At 33.4% G+C, this 18,503-nt stretch overlaps 2 protein-coding genes across 10 annotated transcripts in view; one reads left to right on the forward strand and one right to left on the reverse strand.

Annotated features, from left to right (window-relative positions):
* Positions 1-18,503, forward strand: part of LOC123557472 (receptor-type tyrosine-protein phosphatase epsilon-like) — a 71,592-nt gene that overhangs the window by 14,448 nt on the left and 38,641 nt on the right. For 3 of the 9 annotated variants that reach the window (XM_053543785.1, XM_053543784.1, XM_053543791.1), the window contains 16 exons: positions 518-644; positions 1,136-1,233; positions 2,339-2,505; positions 3,059-3,146; positions 3,438-3,511; positions 3,820-3,856; positions 4,142-4,239; positions 4,807-4,929; positions 7,287-7,438; positions 9,932-10,067; positions 10,586-10,735; positions 10,928-11,069; positions 11,257-11,309; positions 11,698-11,814; positions 11,990-12,121; positions 12,380-12,546. In XM_053543785.1, coding sequence (XP_053399760.1) covers positions 518-644; positions 1,136-1,233; positions 2,339-2,505; positions 3,059-3,146; positions 3,438-3,511; positions 3,820-3,856; positions 4,142-4,239; positions 4,807-4,929; positions 7,287-7,438; positions 9,932-10,067; positions 10,586-10,735; positions 10,928-11,069; positions 11,257-11,309; positions 11,698-11,814; positions 11,990-12,121; positions 12,380-12,546 — 1,861 coding nt within the window. The remainder of the gene's footprint in view (positions 1-517; positions 645-1,135; positions 1,234-2,338; positions 2,506-3,058; positions 3,147-3,437; positions 3,512-3,819; positions 3,857-4,141; positions 4,240-4,806; positions 4,930-7,286; positions 7,439-9,931; positions 10,068-10,585; positions 10,736-10,927; positions 11,070-11,256; positions 11,310-11,697; positions 11,815-11,989; positions 12,122-12,379; positions 12,547-18,503) is intronic. The other 6 variants (XR_008371035.1, XM_053543789.1, XM_053543787.1 and 3 more) reach the window with 4 other exon arrangements.
* LOC128557104 (uncharacterized) overlaps positions 13,042-18,503 on the reverse strand; it is a 33,057-nt gene continuing 27,595 nt past the window's right edge. The window contains exons 15-18 of the mRNA XM_053543783.1: positions 17,507-17,644; positions 16,842-17,063; positions 16,165-16,302; positions 13,042-13,349 (exon numbers count right to left, since the gene is read on the reverse strand). Coding sequence (XP_053399758.1) covers positions 13,075-13,349; positions 16,165-16,302; positions 16,842-17,063; positions 17,507-17,644 — 773 coding nt within the window. The 3' untranslated portion in view covers positions 13,042-13,074. The remainder of the gene's footprint in view (positions 13,350-16,164; positions 16,303-16,841; positions 17,064-17,506; positions 17,645-18,503) is intronic.

An 18,503-nucleotide genomic window follows, 5' to 3' on the forward strand; every position in this document is an offset into this window, starting at 1 on the left:
GAGTTCTGCCGTCCTTAATAAGACTTATTTACCTATTTTCACGATCCATTTTTCCCGCAGGTTAAACACTTGAGTACCTAGTAAAAGTACTTATTACATACACGTTTCTATTCCCCGTTAAGTTACACTGGTACCGGAAACGTCAATATTTTTCCATACACTGACGCCTGAATTTCATATCGGGTGCGTGAAGTAATTCAGTGTTTGTTCTTGCCCTATTTTTTCTGTTTAGTTCAGTATTGCCAATCCTATTCAGGCTTTTGAACAAATTTATAATATTTACATTATATTTATACGTGTGGTGTGTATGTAATAAAAAGGTTATTATCTTTGCATCGGGAAATATGCAATCGCTCTTCAGCGGAAGAATATTGCGCTCCAAAAGTCGCACAATATTTCCGCTGAGAACTCGTGCATGTTTCCCGATACAAGGCTTATAACCTATAAATATATTCATAGAACCTTTTAAATTTGATATTTCTGTTTTAATGATCTTAGAATTTTTTTTTGCTGTAAGGAAACGAAGAACTAGTGCAAGATGAAAATTCAAGTCAGATGTTAGGTTCAGCAGTCGGAATTCCCATGGGTTTAGCTTTTGTTGTACTGGCTGTGGTGATAGTTACAATTGTCATTCTTCGAAAAAGGTATTATTGAATCGTAACCATGGTAACTGCAAATGTAGAAATACTTACAGCATAAACTATTTTTATGTAGAAAAGAACAGAACAGATGGAAAATATGTCAAAACTCTACGTAGAAAAGCAAAAGACGGAAGGAAAATATGTCATAAGTCTATATTGAAAAGTACAATGCAGACGGAAAATATATCGTAAAACTTTGTAGAAAAATACATAAAAGTGGGTACTGGACTGATTGTATGAGCTCGAAAGTTCGCATTATCGGCGTTTCGATAAAAAGGTATGTAGTTATAGTTTGGGATATTTACCTATATGTGCTCAAGGATAAATCTTTCGTCGTTGTGCTTCGATATCAACTAAACTAAACAGTGTATATTTTAAGATTGTAAAAACGCTATCCAATAATCAGAAAGAAATGATGTTGAAACTGGCATCTGAAATTTTAAATAGTGTTTTTCATCAATAACTTTTCAAGTTTAGTTCTTTTTTAATTGTAGGAGACAAAAGCGCATTCCTGGTAAAGATGATGATGTCATCGAGGCTGACAATACAAAGGTCAAAAATAAAGACGATCTACCAAGCATTCCAAATAAAGGTTTGGTGAAAACAAATAAATCTTATACTCAACCTAAGCACCTAAAAAGTGTTACAAACTAACTTCGAGAGTTTGTATATTTAAATATGACACTATTTTGAAAAATGTGGGTTCTTATCCATTATTGTATATCTGTTCCAAATTGCTTATAATGCATCATAACAACTGTACTGCAGAAAAAATATATTGGAGTTTTTATGCTCCCCGAAGGGAGGTTGAGCATAAAGTCGCCACATTGTACGTCCGTCCGTCTTTCCGTCCGTCACACTTTTTGTCCGGAGGATAACTAAAAAAGTATTTAAGATACCAAGTTGTAAATGTATACAGTGACTGAGCTCATTAAAAGAAAGTGCAGTAACAAGGAACCATAACTTTAGGTGGTCTCATTTTTCAATGACCTCCCTTTTGTTGAAAACTTTGTCCGGGGTATAACTCGAATACTATGTAAGGTATTGACTTGATACTTTAGATATTGATAGAGTTTAGGTAGAGGGAGTGCAGTGAATAATTACCTCTTTTTTTGTAAAAACCTTGTCCGGAGCAGAACTTGAATACTATATAAGGTATTGACTTGATACTTTAGATATTGATAGAGTTTAGGTAGAGGGGGTGCAGTGATTAATTACCTTTTTTTTTGTAAAAACCTTGTCCGGAGCATAACTTGAATACTATATAAGGTATTGACTTGATACTTTAGATATTGATAGAGTTTAGGTAGAGGGGGTGCAGTGATTAATTACCTCTTTTTTTGTAAAAACCTTGTCCGGAGCATAACTTGAATACTATATAAGGTATTGCATTCATACTTTACATATTGATAAAGGTCAGTGAGAGGGAGTGCAGTGACAAGTAACCATAACTCTAGGTGGTCCCATTTTTTATTATCTTCCTTTTTTGAAAACCTTGTCCGGGGCATAACTCAAATACTATGTAAGGTATTGATTTCATACTTCAGTGAGAGGGAGTGCAGTGTTAAAGAATCACAGTTGTTGCTGACCACATTTATCCTTAACATAACTTCCGTTACTGGAAAGCACCTTATGCTACAGTAATTTCGGGGAGCATCCATCGGTGTTATCGATCGTCTTGTTTCCTACTTTTACAGACCCGGAACTTGTTCAGAGAACGGTAACTTTTGCTAATGTAGCACTTGAAGAGATTGAATATTATGATTTCGCTCCTAGAAAGGAAGATATCAAGATACATCAAATATGGGATTACGTACATGATGGAATGGCAGATAACTGTAAACAATTTTACAAAGAATTTGAAGTAAGCACCTGAAAGACAGTGATAATAAAGACATGTTACAGAGTATTATGTATGTAATACAAATGTGGATAAAAAGCTTAGATCATCGTATTTGGCAATTGTTTGTTCAAAACTTTAAAAGCTGTAAACTTACCTTCTATTGATTTACGTTCATGTTATACGGGAACTTATCTTAGGATGCTAGACTAAGTATTAATGGTCCATATATATGTCCTTCACAAATAGTTTTATAAATACCATGTGCCCTGAAGTATTACTTCAAAGTTACGCAAACCTAGCTCGAGTTGCCAAGAAAATAGGAATTTCACACGGACAAAACGTCATACTAAAACTCATGACGATAACGGAACTTCATTGTTTCTTTAAATTCCGGATTGATTTCAATAGTTAACCATTTGTTTAACTCTCTATAGCTACTAATGTCCCTTAAAAATTTAAAGGTTGAAAAGTCTTGAAGATCATTCAGAAAAAAATTATTTGGACCAAATCTTTTGTACTGAAAGGGACAATAAAGTACTCTTAGACATTTAAAAAATCTTTCAATTTTATTCAGGGTTTCAAGAAAGGCCTGCAATGTGAGTGCAAATGTGCCAAAGAATCGCAGAACAAACTGAAAAATAGATATCAAGAAGTCTATGCTTGTATGTACATATGTCATTTATTCTGTTGAAATTGAAATGAAAATTATACTGTCTTAAAGAAATTAAATGTAAATGTTTGTGTTTAAGGCAATCATGTATTGTCATATACTTGTGAAAAGAATGGTTGAAAACTTAGGTCAAAATATCAAATCAATGACAGAATGGCTAAACAGAAAAAGATGCATGTGTTATCTAGACACAAATTCAAATATATAACTCATTTTATGTTTGACCAGATATTGAACATAATTTATATACAAATGTAACAAATTGACATTTTGTTAATTAAAGATGATGAAAATCGTGTTTGTTTGAAGCCAAGTGATCCGTCTGAAGGTGATTATATCAACGCGTCCTTTATTGATGTGAGTACAAATCTATACTTAGATATATCGGGTAGTTTCAATGTTTGTAAAGTGCATGTATCATAGATTTATATGTATAATTACCCTTATATTCCCTGATAGATGTCAACCAATTAACTATAAATAAAAACTGAATGAATGCCTAAACTAAGACCACTTCAAATAACCAACCGAGTTATTTTTTCGATGTAACAAAGGATAGTTCTATCATTTTCTTATACATTTTAACTTTATGAAGGTTAAAATGCTTAAACCCTCTCTTTTGAAATTTGATTAATACATGTAATTTTCAGAGTTTCTTTTTTCAGGGATACGAGAAACTTGAAAAATTTATTGCCTCTCAAGGTATATTCATTTATCATACATTAACTGCATTACTTTGTGAATAAGATATTTGTCGAAAGCGTGACGCTATGAAAATATGACAGACAGATTTTGATCAATTGTATAAACTGTCTAACGCATTTGGTTTGACCACTCTTTTATTTTACTTTATTTTAATCACAGTTCCATGCAACAACAAGTTTTACTAAGTTCTTTAGTTGTTTATTCTTTTTCCATGATGTTGCCTTAGAAGGTGTATGATCTGGTTGGTTAAATATAGCTTGTTGTTGCTTTTGTTACATAAAGGTCCCACAAAAGAAATGATTGATGATTTTTGGAGGATGATTTGGCAACAACGCTGCACAGATATTGTCATGTTGACCAATATATTTGAACTCGGTGTGGTAAGAATATTTTGCCGTTGGCTATGTATCATTTTGTTTTGCATTCGCATTTGCACAATTTAAGTTATTTAGCACTTTTTAGCGTTGATGGAGTGAATGGAGGCCCAAGTTGCCCATCCGAAATTATTTCAGCATGGTCGAAGATCTCGAACCATTGACCTTTCGCAAGACAGCTGAATTGTTTCTCACAAGATACCTCTTGTTTATCTAAATGTTTATTTCATTTTTTTGAGTGGTTTAACGTTACACCGACACAGTTATAGGACAAATGATGACTTTCCAGCCTTTTGTGGTGGGGGACATATCCAACCATTAAAAGATAGGCGGGCACCTTTATAGAACCATCGACATTTCGAAAGCCTACTGAATGGCTTTCTCACAAGGAAAAACTCTACGTCCCTTACGAGATTTCGAGCCTACAATTGTGAGGAGCAAATAATTCGAAGTCAGTAACCTTAACCGCTCGTCCACGAAACCCAAATCTTGCTATGTAAGTAATTACGTTGTTGCATTTAACCGCGTGAAGGAGGAGGCTTTTGTCGTGCTAATATTTTTTTTTTCTTTTAGCAAAAATGTCTTCAATATTGGCCAAGGAATGATGAATCCATTTCATTTGGGAATATTGCGGTGAAGCTTCTCAAAGAAGAAAAGTCCAGTGACTTTGTGATTAGAAATCTGGAAATTAATCACGTATGTTTCAACCCTACCTCGCAACACTTGGATAATGTGTGATTAACTTATTGCTTTCCTCATGTCTATCAGCCTTTCTCAAGACCAAGAGATTTTCTAAATTATTTGCCTTTAATAAGTAATCATAATATTATATTATACTAGGATTGCTTCTGACGATTGGATAATCTTTTTTATTGGAGGTTTTAAGTAGAAGACCAAGGTCTTAGAGATATTGATATTGTCTGATGCAAGGATTCAGCATGATTGGATGGTTGAGCGAATTTCCATTATGGGGTTAATGACCATTGCAAAAAGAATGGTATGCATACATGGTCTTTTCAAACAGTGGTTTGGCTTATAGCATTATCATACTGCCTCTTTGCTGGTGAATTATTTTTGATTAATAACTAAAAATATGTAGAAGCCTTCATAAAAGAAACGTTATCGTTGCTGTATTGAAGGCTGTGTTCTTTGAATGTGATTTTCTTTTTGGTCTTTTGCTCTTGTTTTTAAGATGATTGCTTAAACGATATAGGGTCAATAAGTAGTAACACTTTGGTCTATGAATTTCAAACTATGGAACCTGCTAATGTTTTGTTGTACAGGTCGTTAGAGATCAATGAGGTTTTTACTTTGAGATTAATAATTGATGACGCTGTCAACTGATTACGCTGTCATTACACCCCCACAAAAAGAAGTTTGGGGAGTATATAGGAGTGAGCCTGTCGGTCGGTCTGTCTTTCGGTCGGTCTGTTGGTTTTCATGGTTTCCGGATGATAACTCGGATAAAAGGCTTGACCGATTAAAATTAATTTTGGTACACAGGTGTAACATCAGAAAATACAGGTTAGGTTCGACTTTGAGGTCAGTATGTCAAAGGTCAAGGTCACAGTGACCCTGAACAGTTAAACGATTTCCAGAAGATAAGTTAAAAATGCTTGGGCCTAGGGATCATAAATTTTGGTACACAGGTGTAACATGATTAAATACAGGTCAAATTCGACTTTGAGGTCAGTAGGTGAAAGGTCAAGGTCACAGTGCCTCGGAACTGTTAAAAGGTTTCCGGATGATAACTTGAGAATGCTTAGGTGTAGGATCATAAATTTTTGTACACATGTGTATCATCATATAATACAGGTCAAGTTTGACTTTGAGGTTAGTAGGTCAAAGGTCAAGGTCACAATAACACAAAACAGTTAAACGGTTTTCCGATGACAATTTGAGAACGCTTGGGCCAGGATCATGAAAATTGATATGGAGATTGGTTATGACCAGCATATGACCCCTAATGATTTTGAGGTCAGTAGGTCACAGGTCAAAGGTCACATTAACCCGGAACATCTAAATAGTTTTCGGACAGTAACTTCAGAATGCTTGAGACTAGGATCACGAAACTGAAAAGGGAGGTTGGTCTTGACCAGCAGATGACCCATATTGATTTCGAGTTCCAAAGTTCAAAGGTTAGGATGACCCGGAACATTTATACCTTTTCCGTACAATAACTTGAGAACGCTTCGGCCGAGGATCATGAAACTTCATTGGGAGGTTAATCATGACCAGCACATGACCTCTATTGATTTTGAGGTCAGTAGGTTAAAGGTCAAGCAAGTTCTGCTTTGACATTGGCTTAGTTCTGTGACAATGCCATATTGTGGGGATATAATTCGTCACTCCTGTGACAACTCTATTTATTTCTTGTTGATATTTTAAAATTTTATTGATATTTTTTTTTTGATTTGGACATTAGGTATTCAATTTGATTTTCATTTTTATTAGACGAAACTGTATCTTTGGAGATCAAAGGCCATTGTATCGTCTGAAACAAATACCTTTGAGAGTGCACAGTTTTGTTTGACATACTGTGCTTTTTATTGTTTCTTTATCAATTAATCGGATTTTGACGATTCTTCATTCAAATCAAAGCCCAGTTAATCTTTATTGTCAACCATTTTCCAAGAAAATTAATTTAATTTTAGCACTATCTTTATATTATATGTACTGGAAGCAAAATTTTTGTGATTTTCGTATTCTGTAAGGGACAGATATAAGTTATAGATAATAGTAGGTCTCCAGGAATAGTTGTAGGATCTTTTTGAATTTTAAGATATATTTCGTTATGACAATTCTACGGCCATTTGAATTATTGTGTAAAATGATGGCCTATTAAAATTATGAAAAAAAAAATCGAAATGTTTCTAAATTTTTTCATGAGAATGCCGTTTTTGTATCTAAGATATCCTAAAAGTTTTATAACAGTACATCAGTGCTTTAGATTAGTAAATCTGACCGATTTTGTCGTAAAGGTTAAGAGAAATAAAAACAACATGCCACTGAATGGGCGGGTTAAACAGTACTTGTATTTCTTTTGTTTATAGAAAGGCGATGAAACCCGAATAGTAAAACAGTATCACTTTACATCTTGGCCTGATAAAACAACACCAGATACAGCTTGGAGCCTTGTCAACTTCTGGAGAATTGTCAGAGAGGGAACAATAGATGCAAAATATCCAATAGTGGTACATTGCAGGTACCTTCCTGATTATAATCCATCGTAACTGAAGTGCGTGTGTGTATTTAGCATCTTTTTCAGTCTTACAAACAACGGGGACTACTTGTAACTTTGACCGTAGACACATTTCATGATATCCCACCCAGTAACATTACACTGACACCGTGCTGACCTGAATACGTCATAATAAAGAATTAAGATCTTTTAGAGATGGTATTAGTAATATCCTATGGAGTAATTGTATTGTAAATGTTCATATACTTAGAAGAGAACTAAGGACAAATCTTAAGAACTTTTAGGAACAGGCCGAGGTACTTAAATTATCCTCTCCATGCTTAAGGTCAAATAAGTGAGCTACTAGAATCATTTTTCAAGTCTTTGGTTTGGCGTGGCAACGGTGCGAACTCAGAACCTCCCGCTACTACCAACAGTAATTTTGATCATCCATTATAACATTAAACTAAAAATCAGTATCAACTGGTTGTTTCTAAGCACAAATTACATGTAGAAATTGTCTAATGGCAAGACTACATGTGAAAAAATGATTTTCAAAGTCACTTGATAGCCTTTGAGCAAGGAACGTTTTATTGTGGTGTAATTCGAAGATTTATTTATTTTGTGCTACATTTATTTAAATCCTGGAGAATTTACAAGAACAGTGATTCATAGTTTTCATAAATGAATTATAAAAATTGAGGAATGCATTGAAATATTGCTTTTAGTTTTACCATTTTTCATAAATATGTTATCAGTCTGTAATATAAAGTTTGTTGACGATTTGCTTTTCTGCTATAATCTTCAAAATTTTTAATGTATTTTGCTTGCATAAGCAAATAAGTTTTAGTGATTAATATTGAATAAATGTAAATAAAGATAAGAGTGCAAGGTTAGGACATACATACAACGTATTGGGACATTTATTGGCTTTTCAAACATACGTTTCTTTTCATATAAATTCATTTTGCCAAATTGAATATTTGCTGAATGTACATGAATGTAATGGCTTTCAATATTTCATATTTGATAAATCTTCATATTTCAAGAAAAATGTTCATACTACAAATCATGCGAACCTTAAAAGACATACAACATAAACCTAAAAAACACATCTTAAACTTGATCTTACTAATCCCGTATGTTATGGGGATGCAGTTTATAAACTATTAAAACTTAAAAAATTAAGTATAATGCAAATATCTATAAAGTCTTTTAGAAAATTTATCAAAGTAGAATAAAATGCAAAAAAAATGCAAAGCAAAGTTCATGTTAAACTTTGCGGTTCCCCTGTCTTCAATTTTTTCTTTTTTTCTTTTTTGTATGTTACGTATATAGTCTTTTATGTCAGAGGGATTTCTTCCCTTATGCCAAAACACCTTTTTGCTTAACCTTTTCCCTTTCCATTTTCCTCTTCTTAACTCCATCCTCATTTTAGATATTTTTCATATAATTAAGATATTTTATTTGGTAGATATATGAAACAACTCGTATGCTTGTGTCTTTCCACTTCAGTTTATACTTTTTGATGTGCGAATCTGTCTGTGTTTGCTGTGCTCAGTGCTTCTGAAGTGTCTGCTCTTACACATGAAGATTTCCAATGCATTGATAGGACCTACATTAACACATTTTGCCCTATAAAATGTATAACCAGTCTTATATTACAATGTGTGTAGTGATGTATTACTAGGACAAAGACTGTCATAGACAACGTGTGTAATCATGAGAACGCATACAATGCAATACAATGCGGGAATAGCAAATGTTCTGGAATATCTGTTGTCATAGACAACCTATATAATTATGTATATGTATATACCGGAACGTTTATTTGCCCAGAACACTCTTATATTGTAAATATGAATATGTAGATAGCAGCGCGAGAATTGGACGGATGCCCGAGACAACAACCTGTATAATTATGCATATGTATATTCCAGTGCAGGAATAGGACGTACCGAAACATTTATTGTCCTAGACAACCTGTATAATTATGCATATGTATATTGCAGTGCGGGAATAGGACGTACCGGGACATTTATTGCCTTAGCCAACCTGTATAATTATGCATATGTATATTGCAGTGCAGGAATAGGACGTACCGGGACATTTATTGCCCTAGACAACCTGTATAGTTATGCATAATTGCAGTGCGGGAATAGGACATACCGGAATATTTATTGCCATAGACAACCTGTATAATTATGCATAATAATTATGTATATTGAAGTGCGGTAATAGGACGTACCGGGACATTGATTGCCCTAGACAACCTGTATAATTATGCATATGTATATTGCAGTGCAGGAATAGGACGTACCGTGACATTTATTGTCCTAGACAACCTGTATAATTATGCATATGTATATTGCAGTGCGGGTATAGGACGTACCGGACATGTATTGCCCTAGAAAACCTGTATTAATATACATATGTATATTGCAGTGCAGGAATAGAACGTACCGGGCTATTTATTGCCCTAGACAACCTGTATAATTATGCATATGTTTATTACAGTGCAGGAATAGGACGTACCGGGACATTTATTGCCCTGGACAACCTGTATAATCAAGCTGTTACTGAAGGAAGCATCAGACCAGCACAGATGGTAGAAACGTTGCGAAGACAGAGAACTTACATGGTACAAACAAAGGTAATCTAGTAACATACAGAGCTTACTTGTGTACGTTTTAATTTACTCTCAATTTAAGCACATGATTTCTGAAATTGCTTTCTTCATAAACATGAAGATTTATTTTGATTGATTTTGGCTTTGTTACACTTGTATATGCATTCCGTGCGCTTCTTTTTTTTTTTTTTTTTGCATTATAGATAATTAACATTTCCATCAAGACAGTATTTAAGATGTTAGGAAAACAACTGTCCATACGCTGGCGGATCCTTGCCGGTGTGTGTGACGTTTTAATTATATATGTTTGTAAACGAGATGGATTTTATAGTAATAACACTACATAACTTAGAATCTGTTGCAACGGTAACTTTCGAAAATATGACAGCATAAATTTATGAAGACAGAATGATTATAAAAATGTAATTGTCGGGTGATAAAGTTTATGACTATTTACAAGTCCTAAAATAGATAGCTAGTTAAAGAATGCAAATAAAATTATTTCTTTAATTAGATAAGAAGATTGATTACATTTTGTTTAGGAGCAGTATGTATACCTACACGAGGCTGTATCAGAAGCACTATTATTTGGAACTCATTTTGTAAAGACAGACCAGTTTGAACACATGTATTATTATTTGTTAGAGAAACAAATGGAAAGTGAAAAAACAAATCTAGAGATTCAGTTTGACGTAAGTATTTTGTTCCTATCAGTTTACAGTAAGCAACGCTATAATGTCACAAATGGTCGGAAAAATTTATGTCGATAGTGTTTCAGAAGTTTATTCCAGATATGGCATTAAGACGATGTATCACGATTTTATTTGACCTACCAAATGTCAAATTGATGCATTTAATTAAATATTATGTTGGGTTTTATGTAGCTCATTGAATCGAGTCTGAATGACAGTGAACCAATGGTGAACAGTACACCATCAGAAAGTAATGCAGCTGATGACATCGGAAAGAATATACCAGCGGAATCTGAGGCAGTGTATACCAACGTTAGTGAAACATTAAGCATTAGTAAGTACACTCTTCTCAATTCTAAGGCGAAATATATGATCACAGTTTTGATAACATAATTATTTCATTACCGAAAAAAAGAAAATTAAAAAATTGAAAGGAAGTTCAAAGACATCGTCCGTTTAAGTTGGTCAAAAGGCATAAAATCCATTAACCTACATTTTTAATTCAACAGTCTTCTTTTCAGAGCCGAACAACCAAACAAACGAAGGAACAAAGCTGCATAAATTATATCTTATAGTAAGTACAGATGTAAGCCAGAACAATATATGATATAAAGTTTTCATCATCGTAGTTACATTGTGTGTAGAAATATGTAAATACGAACTAGAACGTGAAATTGAAGTGTTGCTGTGAAAAGTGTCGGTTTACCGAACTTTCCATATATATTGTATAAGATTTTGTTTATATGTTTCATTTAATCACTGAATGTTCTAATTTTGGAGAATATGCTAGTAGACTGACTTTTGATATATTTTTATTACATTTTTAAGTCTTCAAGTAAATTGCCAGTATATATTTTTGTATTAAAGCCTCCCTTCTTAAATATTTCTTCCCTACGATATCATTTCATAGTGGAGGTCGAGTTTCACTCACAAATAAGTTTATATATTATGTTTCTTCGTAGAACAATCAGGGAAAACAAAAGCTTCTTGTGAAAACAGTTCCAACTGATTCAAACATGACTGAAGTCTTTCTAAATTTAATATTATCTTCGAATGTGACAACAGTCCTACAGTTACAGGTAATTATTATTAAATGCATTTCTTTAACCAATTATTCTTTGAAAAAAATACTTTTATTAACTTTATTGTTCATGCATGTGACACAAACATATATGAATCTATATAGTAATCAAAACGATTTTGAAAATCCATAAAATTTCCGACCAGTATTTCACATAAGTAAGATAGTGATAGTGTTTTTACATTCAGGAAGGCGCTCCTGGTTTAATCACTGACATGAACGTGGGTCACTTCGATGTTAAAATTTCCAACCAGACAAAGTTAGAAAACTGGACGCGGAAAGAATTATCAATTATGAACACTGAGGTAATGATCATTTCTTCAAACACATTATTTAAAATGGTATGACAATGTACTGACCAAATTATTACCAGGTACATGTATAGTATTATAAAAAGAATACAAACTGAGTTATAACTGGACTTGATTTCAGGATTTATAGTAAAATATTAAGTCGGCGAAGCTACATTATGTATAGCGGTAAATGAATAATTCAAAACTGAATATTTATAATGTGATATTTATACACTTGTACAATACTGATGTACATTGTAATTTCATCAGCAGAGCGACATAGAAGTAGCAAGAAATATACAGCAGTACGAATATTTTGACTGGAAGAATGTAGAAAACACACCGAGAAATGTGCTGTCATTACTATGCCTTTTGTCAGATATACACTCGAAGCAGCATCAAAATTGTGATGGGGAAACAATTTTATTGGCTGATAGGTAATTAGTTTATTAAGTGCACAGAATTGAGTTGATGGGGAGACAATTTTAGTGTATGATAAGTATTTAAGAATAAGGTGCACAAGAATTGTGACACTGGGGGCAATATTAGTGGTTGTTAGATAAGAGGAGGTAAAGCTATATAAGCCTTGTGGCTGGGTGATATTTTGATTGCTCTGAGGTACGGAAAGAAAAAAACATGAAGAGAAATTAAGTTACCAGAGGAAGAAGCACTGACTGTGAACTACAGAAAATCGTGCAACAAAAAGTTAATTCCTATCACTAATGTTGACGTAAAATTGAAATGCAATTTTGGTTGTTAAAGATCTTTAAATATTCTTACGAAATAAAAACTTATATTCCTATCTTTTGTAAATCACAAAAGTGTAACACAATGATAGCTCGCAGGTCAGTTTTCAGTTAATTCATCATTGTGAAAAGAGACAATAGGTAATTACGATTTAACTTCACATTAAAATCATTTTGGCAATACTTACTAGACGATATTTCTAGGTTGACATTTTAAGTTTAGTTCATATTGGTTCCTTTATATAAGATGTGATAAAAAAAAAACAACTTACCAACGCAACTCCCATTCTCAGATTGATATCCAGCACTGCAAACACAGTTATATCCCCAGTCTCTATTCACACAAACAGTGTGCGGAATGTTGGCACATACAGATTTGTTTTGACATTCATCAACATCTGTCTCACCTCTGCCGCCTGTCCACTCTTTTTGACATAGACATGATTCAGATTCAGGTTCACACTTAACCGTATTATTTGCAATGCAAGGACACGCTGAAAAGCGCAATGAAGTTTAAGTTAGCACTGAATATTATCTGGATTAACCAAAGCTTGAACCTACCTAGTTTCGGCACCCACTTAATTTATTTATATGCTTTCCATTTTGTGCAGCTAGGAAAGGTTTTGTTAGACAAAGATTAAATCTATCATTATTTGTATAGCATATTTAAAACCTATGTGGCTCTGAGGCTGTGTTTGTGGTGCTCTGTGCTTCCAAGAAATCTACCCTTACCTGTTATCTTTTGGAATAATGGCATCAATATCGAACATCGCACTATTTTATTATTGTTTCTACATTCTTTCGTGTAACACGTTGCTTTATGGTTTTAGGTTTTATGACCATTTTGGTAACTTATGTACGAGGGGTGGTCTAATATCTTGCATATTATTTATCTATCGTCTATTAGGCAACGCTACTAACTCTAAGGCAGCCCAACGTTATTAAGATGCTGTCACATCACACACAATCAATCGATACAATCGATACAACTCATGCTTACCACTGGTTGGTTTAATGTTTCTCCGCATTAAATACATTTTCTACACCTTCATATATCTATAGTTACTGCAGAATTCAAACGCTAATATATTAGAAATTAGCTTGTTATTGAACCGAAAGGCAATGAATAATATACACATAGTTTTAACATCGTACGTTTGTGTACTAAAACGTTAAAAAACGTTACAATGTATAGAGATGGCGCCTACCCAAGAAAAGCAAAGGGGGACAACTCTGAATTGACCAAAAACTGAAGCCAACATAAAACATTGGTAAAAAGTGGAAAAAAATCATATAGGATCCTTTTCCAACAACTTACCAGGCAGACAAAATATGACCTTCATTTGTTTAAATCCCTTTGCATTCAATATACAATATGCACGCTTTTCTCATGACTTCCACTGACAGTTATTTTGTAAGTTGTAGTAAGGCCCTGATAGAAAGTTTAAAGTAATGCATGAAGATAATATAGAATAATGCATAAATTCCTTTAAAGAACATTTACGACTTTAAGAAATGTTATTGAGTTTTGATCTTTTAGCCAAAGTTATTTATTGTTCTCAATGGTGATACATTGGTTTACACAACATTTATATATTAAAATGTATATATCCAACATTGAGAAATAACAACAAAAAAGAGTTAAATTGGTATAACGTTTGTGTGACGAAGTAGCTAGATTGTGTATATCTATCAATTCAATGAATCATTTTGAACGTGTTTCTTATGCTTTAGTCATTTTGAAGAATTTCTCTTATTATTCAGGAGTACTTTGCCTCAAATAATGTAACAAAAAAATTCATTGTCATCAAATTTAATTTCAATGTCTTAAGGTAGTGATTGTAATTACAACATTTTAAGGTAGCTGATAGGTAATGACTCTATGTAATATATTTTAAGCAATTCAACATTCTCTGGACAGAACTAGCACGATGATTTGCTTTCCTTGAAAAACAAATAAATGCTGAAAAGGCATATGTAGATTACTTTATTTGATGATTTTCGTTACAGGTCAACTACCCTTGACAAACTATAAGGTGTTTTATACATTGTTGTAAACAAAGTAATCGGGTAACTTCAGATATCAACATCAATTTACAACTTAAACTGTTTACACAACTTGAAAAAAAGGTTTTTGTTGGGGCCTCTCATTTACAATTATATCAACAATTATCACCTGAACTGAGTGCATTCACGGGTGGAAAATATTGATGGCAAAATGGTGTAGGGGTTTGTTTACATTATAAAATCTTTAATAACTTTTTTTCAGGTAATATTTGGTATGGTTTTGGTAAGCTTATTTTTAAGAGCATGTCATTCTCTTTCACTCAGAATTTTTTATTTCTATTTTTACATGGGGAAGAGGAAAACCATACATATATTTGGTAAATTGGTGCACTTAACTATCATTTCACTCTGAAAAAAATCTGTAAAGATGAATTTGAATTTTCTAGGTACTATCTCTACAATATATATTTAAACCTTGCTGATCAAGAATTTAGAAATTAAGGCGTTATAATGACCATGAGATACCTCTAAAGGTATGCTTTTCTTATTTAAAACTATGTAATAATATACTCATATAAACATAAAAAAGAGTATTACCAACGTCACATCTCAGCAATAATTAGCTTTTATGAGAAATGTTAATCGAAGAATAGAATATGTATAATTCCAGTAAAAATAGCTAAGAAATTAGCATTACGAGTATGTTACCACTTTTCAGTTGCATTTACTGTTGTCTTTTGTTAAAGAACGAACTATAGTATATCAAAAGAAAAGCTGTGACAACTTTTAGTCCCCACTTCTCTGATACACGTTGTACTGTTTAATAACACAAGAACACATTAATAATAACACATCAAATGAGTCAGCTGGTAAATTTGAGCCATTCGAATGTATCCCTTTAAATAATGTTATCACTACATTTTTTTCCCTTATTTCCTAAAATACTAAAATATAAAATAACGGGTCTCAACAGCGTGTGCATCTCTGATACATGTAAATCATCAATTATGTCCGATGTGCAAGATGTTTTATTCTAGAATTTAATGAAGTCCAAAAAGGAATAGCAACAACAATAAGACGTTGCCCCAGGTATTCGAACCTCAGTTGATTCCGACTATTATAGCACTTCAAACAACAGGTGCAAACATATCAACGCAGGTAATAGGTTCACATACTGTGTAATCTAAATGGTAAAGTAGCTTTTCTCGTTTTTTAGAAATGGTAAATGTCCCGTCAGTTCTGGTTCATACGTTGCATATGCATGAATGATACTTTGATAAAGAATAAAATACAGTTGCATACCTGACTCATTGCAAGTAAGCCCTTTCCACTCTGCTTCACACACACACAATCCGGTGATCTTGTCACAATGTCTTGTGTGGTTCCAATTGCAGTGACATGTTTGATCGCAGTTTAACCCATATTTTGTATTTCCACATTCTGTTGTGACATACAATAAGACTTAAGTGTGGATTGACAGAAAGAGATCGCTATACAGTTATTATCTACTGGCCGTTCCGAAGATTTTAGTGAAGTAGAAACAGTAGGGTTATTATGACAATACTTTAATCCGACTCGGATGGATTTGCCAGTCGTGTGTCACACGAGACCACATTTAGTTATTCACAGGCGAAACACGAAAAGAATTTCCACCTAGTACCATTCAGATTTTGATTTCTGTCAGTTCGTACGTATAGGTGAAATTTAAACCTTGTTTAGGATATTTCAGGTATATAATCAATTCTTATATTATAACTCTTTCTTAATACCAACTACCGGGTACTGGGGCTGCAAACTACTCAATATCATGTTTTTGTGGTCCTATGTTAGGCACAGAGCTAGCCTAATCGGAATCAAACCAAATGAAAGGGCTATACACTTGCGATGCCACTACAGGTTGTTCATAAACATCGTAACATTTACTGAATAAAACTATTGATATCTCTCATCTTTGACAGTATGGCTAGCAGTATATTTACCAACACAATTATCATTTTCAAGTTTATATCCAGCTTCACAGAGACAATCATATCCCCATTCCTTATTGACACAGGATGTGTGTGGATAATTGCCACAAATAGAAGTATTGCCACATTCATTTACATCAATTTCGCAATTGTTGCCAGACCAATGGCGGTTGCAAAAGCACATTTTGGTCTCTGGATCACACCTTTCTGTATGGTTAGATATGCAGGAGCATACTGAAAAATATACAGGTACCTTGGACTGTTAGAGGTGTCATCTCAGAAGAAAAATACTTTCCTTTTTTGTAACTTGATCACTCAAAGATAAAGCATTTGCTTACAATGTAATAGCTTCAGAACACAGACATTAAGCATAAAACGTTCATATATAGCTATTAACATAACGATAGTTTTATTAAGGTTTAAAATTTTTATCATTTAGCTTGGTTGCACTGTATGCTTCAAAAGAATCTTTGTATGTGTTTTATTAAACCAGTTAACATTCTGTATTGAAATTCTAGCTACAAATGACTTCAATAATACAAATGATATAGACTTTTAATGTTTCAAAGATAAAGACTTCAACCACAACTAATGTCTGAGCAGATCTAACATGTGGGAAGAAAGCTGTAAAAGTGGAAACGCAAGTTTTTATTTTTAAACATAAATAACAATTTTACCTGAATCATCGCAAGTAAGCCCTTGCCATCCTAAAGCGCAATCGCATGTTCCATTAAACCTATTACACTGCACAGTATTTTGCAAATTACAACGGCATGTTCCTTCGCAGTTCATTCCATACTTATCTGGACCGCATTCTATGACATAAGCACATTTCTATTACTTTCACTATAACACTAACCTCAGAGGCTTGACTTTCATAAAAGCCTTTTTATACTGAACATGTAAAATAATATATAATTTAAATCGTAGAGGTTGAGAAGTCAAACACAAAAGTGCAACGATACGTCAATACTGTATAAATTAATCAAAACCACTCTTAGCATTAGAGAACAATAACACGAATGACATATATGTGACATAGGTGATAGGCATTTTCGAGAAGAACACATCTAATGAAAACTCAGTTCAGTACAACACCACTTTTCCCTCCCGACTGTCTTACATCATACATCACGTACAATTAAATAGTATTTTTGTTTTTATAAGAATATCTGAAAAACTGAATAAGCAAGTTCGATTTTGCAATTAGAGAAACAAGCGCAGACCATAAAATTACTTCAAATGACAAATGCATGAACAAAGATTCAGTAGGGAATATCTACGTTCAAAAATGCAGTCTCCTGTAAACAAAATCCTTCTGCAATGCTTATATGTAGAAACAATTGACAGATATATGCACATACAAGGAAGAGTAAAACAAAACAAACAACATCGACAAACAACAAAACACATTATGGAACACCTTGGACCATGCCATGTCAGTGGCAAAAATACCACTGGAACACATTAACCGGTTACTTGCGTGCATACCTTTTATCTAAGGAAACGGTAAATCAAAGATACGCACGTCAGCTGAATCCCTCACGTGCGTATTAGTATGAAAAAGCATAATATATGAAACGCAATTATGCTCGTGTAAAAATAGTTAGATAGAAAATTATTGGACCATTTACGCATGTCTTCGATAAAAATATCACATAAAAAAACCGCAAC

This window comes from Mercenaria mercenaria, chromosome 5 (genome assembly GCF_021730395.1).
Source record: "Mercenaria mercenaria strain notata chromosome 5, MADL_Memer_1, whole genome shotgun sequence".
NCBI lineage: Eukaryota > Metazoa > Mollusca > Bivalvia > Venerida > Veneridae > Mercenaria > Mercenaria mercenaria.